This window comes from Triplophysa dalaica, chromosome 23 (genome assembly GCF_015846415.1).
Source record: "Triplophysa dalaica isolate WHDGS20190420 chromosome 23, ASM1584641v1, whole genome shotgun sequence".
Lineage (NCBI taxonomy): Eukaryota > Metazoa > Chordata > Actinopteri > Cypriniformes > Nemacheilidae > Triplophysa > Triplophysa dalaica.
This window is the reverse complement of record NC_079564.1, coordinates 6,397,731-6,413,840: the sequence shown is the minus strand read 5'-3', so window position 1 is coordinate 6,413,840 and position 16,110 is coordinate 6,397,731. Positions and strand designations below refer to the sequence as shown.

The 16,110-nt window shown below is 38.4% G+C and overlaps 2 protein-coding genes across 10 annotated transcripts in view; both read left to right on the top strand.

Annotated features, from left to right (window-relative positions):
• Window positions 1-5,864, top strand: part of sulf1 (sulfatase 1) — a 76,828-nt gene extending 70,964 nt beyond the window's left edge. For 7 of the 9 annotated variants that reach the window (XM_056738865.1, XM_056738862.1, XM_056738866.1 and 4 more), the window contains 4 exons: window positions 411-580; window positions 663-805; window positions 1,076-1,199; window positions 4,071-5,864. In XM_056738865.1, the coding sequence (XP_056594843.1) occupies window positions 411-580; window positions 663-805; window positions 1,076-1,199; window positions 4,071-4,939 (1,306 nt within the window). In that variant the 3' untranslated portion in view covers window positions 4,940-5,864. Of the gene's footprint in view, window positions 1-410; window positions 581-662; window positions 806-1,075; window positions 1,200-2,834; window positions 2,869-3,406; window positions 3,461-4,070 lie in introns of all 9 variants that reach the window. The other 2 variants (XM_056738868.1, XM_056738869.1) reach the window with 2 other exon arrangements.
• A 1,879-nt stretch (window positions 5,865-7,743) lies between these two features.
• LOC130413699 (solute carrier organic anion transporter family member 5A1) overlaps window positions 7,744-16,110 on the top strand; it is a 32,994-nt gene continuing 24,627 nt past the window's right edge. Inside the window, 3 exon segments of the mRNA XM_056739098.1 lie at window positions 7,744-7,809; window positions 8,235-9,427; window positions 9,430-9,522. Of these exon segments, the coding sequence (XP_056595076.1) occupies window positions 8,575-9,427; window positions 9,430-9,522 (946 nt within the window). The 5' untranslated portion in view covers window positions 7,744-7,809; window positions 8,235-8,574.

The following is a 16,110-nucleotide window of genomic DNA, read 5'->3' as shown; positions in this document are numbered from 1 at the left end:
TTGATATTTGCATGGAATTGCCCATCTATTTGCGTTTGGTGTCTCTAACACACATTAGCCTTGTATACAGTTAGTTTAGAGGAGAAATGTTGGTAGAAGTCATTCAGTAGAACTGCATAATTTGTTCCTGTTGTATCTACATGTGTGAACTCTGCATGCTTGTATGGATTATTTACGATTGCAGCCGTACATGTACATAAAAATAGAGAAAAAAGAAAAAATCTCATTGGGTTGCAGCAACGATGTGAGTCTGAAAATGGGACAGGGGATCAGTTCCATCTTCTCATGACCTCTGACTCCCTCCGTGTGTTCATTGCCTGGTCTGACTCCTCCCATCTCATTGTATAATCCACCTGGGGACGGAGTTCTCTTTCACCCGGGATCTAATGTTTCCTTCATTTGTGCCACAGAGAGGCAATGCAGGAAGTGGACAAGGCTCAACTCTACAACGAGGTCCGCCGCAGGAAGAAAGAGAGGAAGGAGAAGAGGAGGCAGAAGAAGGGTGATGACTGCAGTTTTCCTGGCCTCACCTGCTTCACACATAATAATGAGCATTGGCAGACCGCCCCCTTCTGGAACTGTAAGGAAATTACCTCATTATTGTTGGGGACTTTTCATCTACTTATGCTGTTTGGAATCAAATGATTTCTTTGTTTCTGTAGTGGGCAGCTTTTGTGCCTGCACAAGCTCCAACAACAACACTTACTGGTGTCTGAGAACTATCAATGACACTCACAACACGCTCTTCTGTGAATTTGCAACTGGGTTCCTGGAGTACTTTGACCTAAATAGTGACCCTTACCAGGTGAGGATGTGCAGTTTTGTTTGTTGCATTTTAAAACTCCGTCGTTAAACACAATCAGTTAGTTTATAATTATAACACAATTGTATTATTTTGTTATTATAGTTTTATATTAATTATTTATTTATTTTATTATTGGTTTATAATTGTATTATTTGGTTATTATAAATGTACTATATAATTTATTATAATAAAATTTAGTATCACATTTAATGAATTCATATTAACATTACAACCTGCATTAACTCACAAGCGCATTGTATGTTTTTGCAGTTAACCAACGCGGTATATACTGTTGAGAGGGACGTCTTGAGTCGACTACATCTACAGCTGATGGAAATGAGAAGCTGTCAGGGTCACAAGCAGTGTAACCCCAGACCTAAGGGCCAAGATACAGGTAGATCTCCCGTCTTTGCTTCATTGCGTGTGAAATGTGGACATACTACAAACAAAGCATCAATTATGTGCAATATTGCAGATCTTTGAATAGATTCCAATTTGAGGGGAAAGCATTTTTAAGTCAAGATTTAGTTCCAAGTCTCCAAAAATGCAGTTGAACTTCATACCTGTAGTGTGTGAGAAGTGCTGGATGATTGTCTAGCATGTTATATGGTCTGATCTTGGCATGATGCATGAACGGGGTACATCACGTGTTGCCGTGTGGCGTGATCCGTAATGATGAATGAAGGACTGCTCACTAAGTTTGTACTTGGATCTGTATTTTTCATTGATATTTCCCATTTTATTCCCCTACCAGGGTTCTGTGCTCTGATTCCAGCAGTTAACTATCCCTTCCTCTCATTCTTTGGTATTTTTCGTTGTTCTTAGTGGACATCAGTGTAGAATATTGCTTCAAAGTATTATATGTATATATATGTGTGTATGTATTTTTATACAAGAAAGATGTATAGTGTTATTTGTATATGTGAAAATGTTTTTTCTGAGTATATTATTTACAACAACTAAAATTATAAAGATTTATACTGACACAGTCCTTTTTGGCTTTTTTCTTATATTGTTTGACAGTCCAACTGTGGTTGGGAAATGACATTCTGGTGGGAGAGTCAATCTCTGTTCTCAGTACTGGGATGTTTGGCAGTTTATGAGATGGAGTCTTTCAGTGATCTGAAATCTGTTCATAATTTCCTGTTTGGAGAGATTGACTCATCCTGATGACATCACAATTGCACAAAGAGTAATCCTAGAAACCAATCATAACAGCTGCTGGGACGATATGCGTTATTTAATATTTTCATCTTTATACAAGTTGTCATAACTGTGTTGAAAGACTAAAATTGAATAATGTGTCCAGATCATGTGTTATGGAAACATAAATAATGAACTGTCATTACAAAAAAGTGCAAGCATAGTTTTTAAGGATAGTTTACCCAAAAATGATTTATTGAACCTTGAAGGTTTTTTGTTTCTCCTATTGAACACAAACAGATGGATTGCATATGTGGTATACAAAGTATTCAAAAAATGTAGTGTCCACATTCTGCTAAATCGTTTTATTCAAGAAAATCAAAGAATTTCATACAGGTTTGGCCGAGTAACCAATATCGGATACATTTTTTATTTTGATGAACGTTTTTTTTAAATATGCACACACATCCATACTAGCATCCATGGAGGGATCGGAAAGGATAACTAGTTCTTAGCACTTAGTAATGCAACACACTATTGAAAACATGCATGATAATAGCTATTAGTGTGCATGATAACATTCATGTTATTCCTGACTGTAATTGCCGTCATGTCACGTTCATTCCATTCTTAACACTACACTTCCTTACCATCTGACAAATGCTTCTTCATTTAAACAGGACCACCAGGATTGTCCTACAGAAATGCATTCATCTCAGTTTCTCCATCTTTCATCACATTTCTTCATCATATCTATAATCTAAAAGTACTTCTCCTCAGGAGCTACGGGTTATGCATGAAGAACCGCAATGTGAATGTTTCTGTTGTTTTTCGTGGTCATCACGATAGACGTATAACATTGAACTGCTTTTATTTTCCTGATCAGGGAGTAAAGATGGAGGAAGCTTTGATCAACACAGGTATCCATACTTTTTAAATCCCTCATTGGCTTTTGAAATAACTGCATGGGCGGCTTGTATACACTAATACGCCATTTGTGTCATTGAGCTAAGTGTGTGGTTGCATGTTGGGTTGAGCTAACATGAATTCAGGTGCATTTTTAAATCACAGTCTTTAAATAAAATTGATACGTTCAATTCAGACTTTACTTTATTTGTTGTTTTTGTGCCATGCTTATTCATTTTTAGGTTACAATTAAAAAATAAAATAGATGAAATGAAATAATGAAATAAAATTACACATGTAAATCAAGAACATGCATTATCCTATCGTTTTCAATTGGTATTATCTTATGTAAAAACATTTGTACTTGCAATTTTGGTAAATGATTTGCAATGGCCCATTTCAGTTCAAATGTAGCATTTACAGCATCTCATACACATCTCAACACACAGAACATCATTGATTCCATCGCTTCAGTAGATCAGACTTTCAAATGATTTTTTCTGACTTACGCCCGTTTTGACAACTCTGTTTTTGGCTTTACCTGCTTACCAGGCAACAGCATCATCGAAAATGGTCAAAGTTGAGGAGGCCAAGCCTTTCATTCCTGTGAGTCTTTGAGACTATATGAACCTGTTTCTGTCCTCATTCCACTCTTAAGTAGCTCTCCACACCGCGCAGCACATATCCTCAAACCCCGAGCCGAGCGGCAGTTCTGGTTCAGTGCAGCAGAAATGCACAGATCATCAGCTACTGCCTGACCCGCTCTGGGTACTCTCATTCCATCCAAGCTTCTGTCTCTCGCCCTCCTTAAACACGCTTTTGTTTTGCAGATTTTCATTTTCCACCTCTTGCCCACACTCTCTTGTTAATGGGTTGCTGAATTCTTGGTTCCGGGTTGCCTGGATTTTCCATACTTTCTTTCTAAACATTGTTGGACGTTTTATCTTTGATCCTCATCGCATAGATTTTCAGTTTTTCATGCACCCCCCTATTGCATTGGATTTGGGTGTTCTGTTTGGATGCACAGAATGTTTACTTGCCATTCATGCTTTTTTCTGCATTGAAGTTTAAAGCTTTCTGTTGGTCTAGGGCTTATGTTGCAGTGGTGTGTGGGGCACTAATTCAAAGCAACTAAGGCGTATTTGCATGATGTAGACACCTTCCAAACAAATGCTTTTGTTTGACCTTAATCGTTTTTTTCTCGTCTTTTCTCCAGAACACAGCCAGCCTGGGACGGACACAAAGCTTAAGCTGCCCAATTTCACAGAGGACGTCGCCTGGCAAGGACTGGAAGATTTGTACAGTGTACAGGAATGTCTGTATGAGTACAGACACAACTACAGTCCAAGCCTGGAAGACTGGACAAACTTTTGGAAGGATGTAGATAGTATGTTTGCACTGCTGAGAAATTTAAAGAAACTCAATCAAACCGATAAGCTTGACCCGCTGGCTGAGCTGGGCTCCGGGGTCTTGGAAGAGGCCAGCGGCGCTGGAACCCCTTTCCAAGAGGAATGGCCCCGTGTGGTCACTCCGAGCCCCGTCACCACAAGTCCCCAAAGCCCGACTTTAAAAATGCTTCAAAAGTCTCTCAACGATCTCCCAGAGGGGCATCCAACCAAACTCAATCATCTTTTGAGAGGAGCACCCTGGGTTCAACAGCTGGAACATGAGCTGGACGATGAAGGTATGACATTTAGTGGTAACGGTGTCACCGAGCTGGAAACCCACCATGACTTCCTGCTGCAAAGCTCGAAAATCCTGCAGGGTCAGCTGGATCTCCAAGCACCAGATCACCAGCAGGAGGAGGAAGAGGACATTTTTCAGGCTCAAGGATACCTTCCGCTTGCCCCGCAGCCAGCAAAATCCCTAGAGAGCAATGGCGAGGCGACTCTCCCCCAACCTGACATCGCGCAGGAGAAGTGGAACGAAAGCGGCCGACCTTTGACCCACAAGCCCGGGGACCTTCAGGACTCAGAGGGTAGCGCTTTGGGCCCAACCTTTGAGAGAAGACTGCTGCCGTGCACTGTGAAGCGAAATAACTCAGAGACACTAACCCCACAGGTCATGGACTGCTCTCCTGTATGAATCATCTAATGAATTCTTTCATTTTATACAGGTGCTTCCATTATTAGAAAACAGTGTTATGTATTTTGTAAAAAAAGTATATATATATAAAAAAAAATATAGGTATCGGATGCATCCTAAATGTTGGGTGTGTTTTACATTTTCAAGTGGGGAAACACCATTGAAGTAAGGTTTTAATATATTTTATGAGAAAACTGGTTGAAATGGTGAAACCATTGCATTTAGTCTTTTAAGAATTTACCACACGCAGATTGTTTCCCCAAGATATGATGCACTTTTACACGTTTCTTAACCTCAGTGTATCCCAATGCTTCATGTATACAAAAACAATTTCATATGGATACTTTGACGGAAGATATTTAAGGTCTTTAAAATGTCACATGGTGTCCTTATTTCTATCTTAACAGCAGCCTTTCACTTTTTTATTTGATATGTATTGGTTATTGTTCTCGTTTACAGCTTATTTGGTTTAGTACACTGTTGTTTACATTATAAAACACTGCTTGAACACTGCTTTTTTTACACTTTGAATCGTGGGTTTAATGGTTAAACTGGTTGATGAAATGTTTTTTTTTTGCAACACATTAAAATGTTTGATAGTTCAGCTGCATATAATGAAAGAAGGGTTTTCACCGTAAGTGCTTTTATCATAATCCTTCACATGGAAGAGACCACCTTTAACATTTTACTTCAACTAACTCACAAAAAATATCATTTGTAAATGAGCTGCTTAGTTTACGAAGAATGTGAGATGGGCATTTGTTCAAGTTTCCTGTCAATTGGTGCCTGACCATTCTGTAATTTAGAATTAAAGTGTGTCTAAATTCATTTTTGAAGTAAAATAGTTTAAATATAATGTGACCTGCCAAATTTACAAATTACATTTTTTTTAACCAATGGTGTTGGAACAATTCTGGCTTCTGGAAAGCCATGAAGCTGTTTTAAATAAAAATCTGCTAATTATTTGTCTCGCCTTCTTACAAATTTTCTCTCAAATTGTGACTAATTCAAACGAATTCTTTACTTCAAGAATTAGCAAAAATATATTCGATGGTGAGAGACCGAGTGTCTAGCAACCCAAGTGGGCCATGAAGAGCCATACACAGTCTGCCTGTTCGACATTATATTGGAGTTTTGTCAAGTAGCCACTAGATGGCAGCACGGTACCTCGGTTTATATTAACTATAATCTTATTTCTGTATACACGACTTCTGTCTTCTGAGTTTATCTTAAACCAGGACTATACCTTTGTTAAATAGGAAATATAATTCACTTTTATAAAAATGCCTTTGATAAATACATTACAGATACGCATCTTGAGACAGAACAATGGCGCTGATATATTTTAAGATATGACAGGGCAAGTATTTTTAAGACTGTTCAAACACTCATTTTAGTCTGAGACTATAAACCCTGTCCTTAATTGTCCCTATTTTTTTTTTAGATTACCGAAAGGAACTAAGCAAAATAACATCATAATTTGATCTGTATCAACAAATGTATACTATTGTGACCCTGGAGCACAAAACCAGTCTTAAGTAGAAGAGGAACATTTTTAGTAAAAGACAAAAAAACATTGTATGGGTCAAAATGGTCGATTTTTCTTTTATGCCAAAAATCATTAGGATATTAAGTACAGATCATGTTACGTGAAGATATTTTGTAAATTTCTTACAATAAAATATATAAAAACTTTATTTTTGTGAGTGGATGGCCTGCCACAATATTTAGATTTTTTTGCACTCTCAGATTCTTTTGTTTCTCAGCCAGATATTGTCCGATTATAACAACTCGTATATCAATAGTAATCTTATTTATTCAGCTTTCAGATTATGTAAACATCTCAATTTCGGAAAATTGACCCATACGACTGGTTTTGTTGTCCAGTCAATTGACAATTTTGTCATATAATTATAATCAATTTTTTAAAACACATATGTGTTTTAAAAAATTGACTATAATTATATGACAAAATTGTAGTTTATGACAATACAGTGTATAAAAACAGAGTCGTATAATTTTGAATGACGATGAGCTATCTGACCACCAGGTGTCGCTGTTGTTCTCCTTTCTCTTGTCCGTTCTCTTGCGCTGCTTCGTGAGGATAGACAAAAGTTTAAAGCGGTGGTTTGCTGAATAAAATCCATTATTCCTGGAATATTACAAATTCTGGTCCCTTACAAATTGTGTTTCGACAAATTTACTGACGTTACATAAAATGTTACAGAAATGTAGTAATACACTTAATTTAATCACTGAGGACAAAGTTCAGAGACTAGTTTTGTTTAAGACTAAACTTTTCAAAAGTAGGCATATTTTTAACTTTAAACGCTTATCACGAATTAAAAAAATAAATAATAAGAAAACAATATACACTGTTCAGATCAAACATAACAAAGTCACTATAGCATAAGGGGGTCCGTCTGTAACTGGACCACGAACAAGCTTTTACCGAATTTGTTACACGCAAAATTACACATATATTTTCTGCATTGCTATGTTATAATGTTTCTTTATATTCACATTTTATACGTTTGGGTTTACTTGAAACAACGTTGTCGCATCTTTGCGGTCCATACATTATTTGACATTCATCATTTATCGTAATGTATCCGAGCTAGATTCATTATTCATTAGTGGACGTACGCAACATCAAAGGTTCACAACAATAAAGCTCAAAAGTCATTTTTTCAAGTAAGTCTTTATTAAGTCGTACAACACAAATGCATTAAAGAGAATACGACAACTACATATCCCAGTATGCACTGGGGAGCGCTCCGTCACCCCTTCATTAAATCCGCAATCTCATTCACTCGCTCGCTGTCCGTGTCGAGGACAACAACTCACTACCTCTGTCTCTGTCTGCACCTGTAAGTACACAATCCGTCATTTTATCCTATATTCTGATCTATAGTCATTTATACGTATTGTGAGTTTCAGTAACTCTAACAATCGACCTGTACAATTTATTTCATATGCACAGATCAGTGTTTACACTTATTTCATTGTACAGGTTTTTGTGAATTATCCTCAAGTATAAAATCACGGCTTCGTTATCGATATGCCAGAAACTATTTGTATTCAATAAATAAACCATCGCGACGGATTGACACCGTTTTATTGTCTTTAACAGTTTTGTGTCAGTGGTCGCTCGCACGTTTCTCGGTATTCTTTGTCTGACAGGACCACTGATGAACAGCAGCGTGACTTCAAAACAAATGACAGCTGTTTATGTTGATAGTTGAAGTGTTGGTGAACAAAAGACAAACAATAATAACATTTCTATGTTGTTCAGGATTCTGCGCAGCTGATACCATCGAATTTCATCTGATACCTGCAACAAAGAGTCATTTCAGCACCATGAGTTCAATCCATCCTGTCTAATATCACTCACATATTTATATCATAAATAACACTTCCAAATGAGGTGGAAAATAACTTATCTTTGCGATGTGACCATGATACTTTTTACTTAAAGAATGAAGAGAAAGACTTAGTTTAGTGATAGCTATCTAGTGATATGCTTGGAGTGTCTTTGCGTGTCTTTCTTGTCAATGATGTCTAATATCTAGTCCGACTGTCAACTTTTTAATTTATCATTAAATACTCATACTTGCATTTACAATTCGGCCAAAATGACTCTGTCTTATGATAACTGGACAAAGAGTGACATATCAGAATCCCTTGAGGTCTGCGAATTCCAGGGTCCATGCGGAGATTCAGGTTACTACAAAACCAAAAGTTTGCCGGCTCTCAACGGCGGCTGTCCCGTTATTCAAGAGACGTTGGAACCGAGGCTGGTCAGCACGACGCAGACTCCATTACACACTGGCCACTATTCTGCATTCAATGATCTGCATCCCAAAACAGACTCTTGTGACTTGGTTTCGCCTACGAGAACTGACTTCTCCTCCTCTGTGTCCAGCACGGTGGGGCTTAGTAGTTTGAGAACTGAGACCAATCAAACAGGTGGCAAAAAAGTAGGCTTTTCGTTAGTTAGATTCCTTCGTTTCCCTGTTAGGAAATATATCAGGGTGATTTTTGCCGACTCTAGGTGTTTCTTGTTCTGTATGTGTTACTTGACGTTCATCCAGTCGTTGATGGTTTCGGGGTATCTAAGTAGTGTCATCACCACCATAGAGAAGAGATACAGTCTCCGAAGCTCTGAGTCTGGACTGCTGGTTAGCTGTTTTGACATCGGGAGTCTGCTTGTGGTGGTCTTCATCAGTTATTTCGGGGGACGGGGACAGAGACCCCGCTGGTTGGCGGTCGGCGGGGTGTTCATCTCCGTGGGAGCGGCTCTGTTCTCCCTTCCGCACTTCATATCACCGCCCTATCAAATCCAGGAGGTCAACTCCTCCATGGGGAACGAGGGCCTGTGCCTGAACGGCAACGGAAGTAGAAGGGACGCCATGGACGCGTCGTCCTGTCCGCGGGACCAAGAGGGCAACGATCATTCTGTTTACGTGGCCCTGTTTATCTGCGCCCAGATCTGGTGGGCATGGGTTCAACTCCCATCTACACACTGGGACCGACGTATCTGGATGATAATGTGAAAAAGGAGAATGCATCTCTCTACCTTGGTAAGAATTTGATCTTTATTTGTGTGTCATTACAGTTGTGTTATAGGGGAGTATGGGGCATTTCCTTAATGTATGTTTCTTCTTTTCCTACCTGTTTAACGTTGATAAATTGGTGTTTAGATCATATTAGTTTTACCATCCAGTCCCATATTTTGGGGTACAGTGTTTTCTTTACGCCTCCATTGTGGAATGTTGATGGAAACATTATGTAGATCTAATAATAATATATAATCCTAGTGCAAAACAAGTCAAAGGGAAATAATACATATTCACATGATCTTCTTCGGGTCTTTAAAATCATTTTATTGAACACACTTATCAGTACGAATCCATAATGGGTCATGTTTGTGTTGTCTCAGATTGATTTGTGATGCTTAAATTGTCCTTAAGGTGACGTCAGTCTTAGAAAATCTCCTTGTTTGAGTATATTCAGCATCACGCTTTTATCAAAGTGTTAAGTCGTAACCATGGCAACCGTGAAAGTATGCAGAGGGTATGCATAGTGACTTTAACAAAGCAAAGCTGCTTTGCTCTATGATTGATTCAGACGGGCCTGAAGTCTTTTTTGAACATAAAGCTCGGTGAGTAAGTGGGGAAATAACGGACACTCGGTCTGGGGCTCCCGACCTAGTGAAACCCCCAACTGTACACACTCCCAGCTGGTTAAAGAGCAGCCCAGGGCTGGTAAAGAGGTAGGGTGGGGTTGTTGTAAAGGGGGAGACTGCATCAGTGAACATCTACACAACCTCTTTGGAATAAAGAGCCGGCCTTTATACAGTATATAAGCTACAGCCTTAAAGTCAATGTATTGATCACTGCTCACATCACCTGAACTCACTGTGCAGTAAAGGGGATAAAGATGACTCACTCGAGAGCTCTTGGGTTTACAAAGGCTACTTTAGCTTTTATATACGAACATTAAAAATATATTAAACGGATTTGTTTAAAGTGTTTGAAATAGCTTTTTTTGTATTGTGAAATGACCTTCATTTGCTTTTCATTTTCCTTTATGTGCTCATATAAAATAATGTAAGGCTAGTCAATTAATTAATTCGATATAGCAGCTCATTTTTCTGGTATTTCCCTCTTTAAATTATTCCAAATCCCTTAACAATTTGCGAAAAGCTCTTGGGGCAACAGAAGACAAGTTAAATTTTGATGTACAGTTTAATATTTGCTTCTTCACAGTGTTTGCCTTTTTTGTGACAGGGATGTTCTGCAAGTCAGTTTTCGAAATGTTTTACTTATTTGTGAGAACAATTTTAGCCAACACTGTACATGTACATAAACACAGATGGTTTCTTTGTTGGCGATGGCATTTTTATTAGAAATGCATATGATGTGGCATCTCTTGATTAACATCGTAACGGTCCCTTAACACTAACCCCTTTTACTGAATAATCTTTTTATCCATTTGAACAACAGACCTGACCCCCATCAGCACCATTCGATTTCCTCATAAATAGCAATTTATTAATAAAGTGGGATCCAAGGTGTTTCACTGACTGCTTTATGGGCCGGTGATTTTCTAAGTGTGGTGCTCATGTCTTATAAAGTGAAGTGAACTGAACAGGTCAGATTTTAGTTGATTGGTGATGTCTTAGAATTTCTGTTTATGTGTTTGAACGTGTGCCTGTGTTTTATATTTTTGCCAATGAAGAATAAAGCAATAGTACTCCAGCAGTTTTCAAATTTAAACTCTTGACACTGTTATAACTAAGCATCAGCATTATTTATTTTCCGGCTGATGCACTTTCCGGATCAGAGATAGTTAATCATAAAGCCCTGACGACTCAGCACCGAGAATCAGCACCTCCAAATCTGAGGCCATGGTTCTCAGTCGGAAAAGGGTGGCTTGCCCACTTCAGGTGGGTGGAGAGTTCCTGCCTCAAGTGAAGGAGTTCAAGTATCTGGGGGTCTTGTTCATTAGTGAAGGAAGGATGGAACGGGAGATTGACAGACGGATCGGGGCAGCTTCTGCAGTAATACGGTCGCTGTACCGGTCTGTCGTGGTGAAGAAGGCGGCACAGCTCTCGATTTACCGGTCAATCTACGTTCCTACTCTCACCTATGGTCATGAGCTGTGGTTCATGACCGAAAGGACAAGATCCCAGCTTATTATAGTTAAAGAAAATAATGTATTTATTATTTATAATAATTTACTTAATTATTTACAATAATTAATTGAAATAAAATTAAGTATAAATATTAAACATGTAAATATTATTTGAACAACTTTATGTAACAACTTAACAACTTGTATAAACTGATACAAGCATAACTAATATTATAAACTAAATAAAAAAATTAAGTAATTATAAAAAATACATCTGTCTTAAACAGGAACATAAAAAATGTATGTAACGAAATTGCTAGAAAGTAAACTTAAGGGGTCATATGACACAGCTAAAACAGATATTATCGTTTGTATTAGATGTAATGCAATGTGTATACACGATTTAAGGTTAAAAAACGATGTATTTTCCACATAACGTGCATGTTTGTATCTCCTCTTTGCCCCGCCTCTCTGAAACGTGCAGATTTTTTACAAAACTCATCACTCTGAAAAGTGAGGTGTGCTATGATTGGCCAGTTAACCAGTGCGAAGTGATTGGTTGAATACTGCAAGCGTGTGACGGAAATGTAACGCCTCTTATCATATTTAGAACATCATGATCCAAAGCAATTGTATTGACAGGTACGCCCACCTTACATGCGTATACATTTGGGCGGTCTTAGTCAAATCATACCACGAACTTATGCAGATTTGTGGGGATGTGGTTACACAAGGCGTTTCAGGCATGTTTGGGTGAGCATTTGCTTTTAAAAAGAATGCATCTTTTGTTCCAACACTTTAATTTTTGCAATTTTATGTTTCTTAATACATGCATGGGCAACTTATAACACTCCAAAAACGCTAAAAAACTCAAAAACAAAACTTTAATACCTGTAATCTACATAGGAATGAAATGATTTATACATCTGAATGGTACGTTTGGTATCGTACCTGAACTTGTGCATTTAAATCAAGTCTCATCAAACTCCTTGAATTGAACTACTCGCTAAAATGAATTAAAGATATTCATTGTTATAAGAAAAGCTACTGTAACACTATAGGCTATATGCCTTCGTGACTTCCAAGTTACACGTTCAGAACCCTCGGTAGTGTCCGGTTGGGAGACTTAAAGCAGAGAGAAATGGAAAAATGAGAAGCATACATAGAAGTGCGGTTCTTCCGTTTGTGAAATGATGCTTTCATAAATTAACATTCCGTTATAACAGTCAAATACGGTAGAGCAGCACTTCTATATAACAGTGTGTCCCGCAATATACAGCATCTGCTATATTTATCTATTTTCCCATTTCTCTCTGCTTTTAATCACCCCAACCGGAAACTGCAGAGGGTTCTGAATGTGAAACGCAGTAGTCACGCATGCATAGAGCCCATTAACAACCTCTATTAAGTAGTTGCAGTGCTACTAGTTAACCAGCATTGTTTCTAAAGTTATCATGACACACACACACACACCTTAAAGCTTTGCCTTCTCCTGCTCCCAAGTTGAATATTTTTCCCACCACGTTCTACCCATTATGTAGCATCACGTTCCCAGAACTTCCAGTGCATTTGTTCAGCCCTACAGAACATTTGCACCCGTGTCACGGCATTGATGATTTTGTCTGACTTTGTAACGCCCACCTCTAACCAGGCCATGGCTTTGGTTACACATTAGCGTTACTCAGCAGAGAGTGACTTTAGTAAGTACGCAGTGAGCATTTGCCATCCTCCGTCACGTCACAGCTCTACTGTACTGAAAATAAACACGGCTTGTCCTTGGGTCACACTTTCTGCAGACGCCAACAGTCAAAAGAGAGTTTTATGCTCTGTGTCACCTGATATGAACGCTGTCTATTATTAGACGTCTGTCTTTTGTTTCCGTACACTGAATGATTTTTTTTAAGCAGAACGTTCTGAGGGGTTTGTTGCGTGAAGTTTACAGGTTGTTCCATGAAAGTCTCATGAAATTGGTATTTCTTGCTCTCGGCCGGTTTGAAACAGTTGGCTTAAAAACATAATCTAGTTAAAATATTGGCCGATTTGAATAATTTCTACATTTTTCTTCATATTATGTGACTTGAATTGACATGAAGTGATTTTGCATTGTTTTATATGACTTTAGCCTTACAAATGGGGCCATTACAGCTATGTGCGTGCGAGCAGCCAGATTGGCTCTGACAGATGTCACATCGAGTTTAAAATGGGATCAGAAGACTTGTTATGGCATAAATCGTAATAAGTGTCTGTCCGCAGGGGTCGCGAACAATGTATGTCACTTTGAACAACTCAAATGATCTTATTCCGCAAATTAACCCCAATTACAGATCCCCGGATTGTCACTAAATAATAGCGAGTTGAACCAAATTATTAATGATCTCTTTATTAATTGCTTTAACCTTTCAGTCTTTGAAAAAGTGGTTGTAAAAACTACAGAAGCATAGGTTTAAATAGAATTCATTCACGGCTAGTAGATTTAACATTTTCCTACTACTGTCTTTGTTCTGTTGAACACAAAAGAAGATATTTTGAAGAATGTAGGAAAGCAAACTGTTCTGGGGCACTATTGACTACTACTCATTTTTCCTACTATGGTAGTCAATGGTGGCCAAGAACTGTTTGGTTACATTCTTCCAAACATCTTTCTCTGTATTCATCAGAAAAAAGGAGTTTATACTGATTTGAAACAACTCGAGGATGAATAAATGATGACAGAATCTTTATTTTTAGGTGAACTGTCCATTTAAATAGATAACTTTTCTGTTTCTGGTAATATTTAAAGCTTTACAGTCTTTGGTCACTATTCAGAATTATTGTATGGCAATGAACAACATCAAGGTCAGCATGAAGACGTGAAGCATTTTCTAACAATTCTAGCTGAAATGTCATTCTTTGTGTGAGTTTTGGACACTCTTCTAATTCAACCTCGGTCTGAAAGACGCCTACCGTCTGTCTCTGTTGATCTCTGTTCTCAAAGACATCTTGTTTCTTCTTGTTGACACAACGGGATTTGTGAATCCATATTGTATGTGAAAGCACCACCTCCGCATTCTGTGTGATAAAATAAAGTAAATCTATCCATCTTTTCGATAAGGCCTGTTGTTTTGCTTTAAATACATTGGAAGGTGATGAAATCCACCCTCCCTGTGTGTTCGCCAGGGTTTTAGATGTGACTTTGTCTTATCTCATGACCTTCCCTCAGGATATAGCTCTTGCTAAACAGAAAAAAGGGATTCAATGCCAGCCCAGGGGCTATAGGAAAATACCTTTTCAGATTTACTTTGCGTGTTTTGCATTAAATATGCATGTACAAGAATACAGTATTTTGTCTCTTTGTGTTTGGTATTTGGAAAGTCAGCGTTAAAAAATGATCATAAAAGGTAACTTCTGATATGCAGTTTGTCCAGTCAGGTTTTTAGAGGTTTGCCACTCTGAACAGATTGTGCCAGTTGTCTATGAAACAACAGCTTTGAGGTTTTGCTCCATAACGGGTGCATTGCTGTTTGACATTCCTGACATTCATCTTATATTTTAATATGTTTGAGTTCTCCGTTCGTATGGTAATCTCATTAAAAGACGTCTGAATGTGGATGTGGCAGCTGCTGAGGAGGTCTGGACGTGCTCCAGTGGTGTGTTTAGAGTATTGATTTATAATAGGTTATAATAGTTATGTGTGATCGCGAAATCAGCAGAAACATGAAATGCTTTATATTCAGTTTCTCAGGTAAATGTCCATTGACCAATTCTCTGCTCCTGACTATGCCGTCCGGTCATCGAGGTCGATGTGGAAGAGCTGCATGTGTATGCGTGTCCATGCACACTCACAAAAGATCGGGTGCCCATCTCCCTGCCCCCTTCCCCTATTGGGTCCTCATTGTCTGTGGCCACTCGTGGATAAATACAGTGTGCTCGACCCAGATGGCTCTTTCAAAAAGAATGTGCAATGGGATCATCTGTCACTGGTCCAGAATATTGGGTCATGGTGGAGGCTGTTGTTGTACAGTATCTCTGAGGTAAAAAAAAAACATTTAAGCGATATTTCATATTGTAAAGGGAAAGATACATATAAAACGCCAACGTAAATAAACTGCTGAAAATAAGAAGAATATTAATATTTAAACTATGGACAATTTAAAACAAGGTCAATAACAAAGCAAGGTTAATATTAGATTAAGTTTACAATAATTCACAACATGTTAAATTGTACATGAAAGTTGGCTGTGTGTGGTATTCTGTCCTGTGGTCTCATGGGATAAAGAGCATCTCAAGTATCCGACCCTGAGTACGTAACCAGTGAGCCATCTGCAAATATCTCGCCTATTCTTTTATGAATACTGACGATTCGGACATACTAGTTTGTTCAAGTACTGTTTTCTTCTACTACATAGTAGGTAAGTAGGCGTATTTGGATGCAACATTAGTGTACGCATGTCCAAACCTCGCCGTGAGCGAGCTGACGTGCTGGCTGGCGAGGACAGAGGTACAAAGGGATTAGCAACTTTTTCTGCGGGTGGTTCCTCGTAACAACATTCCTT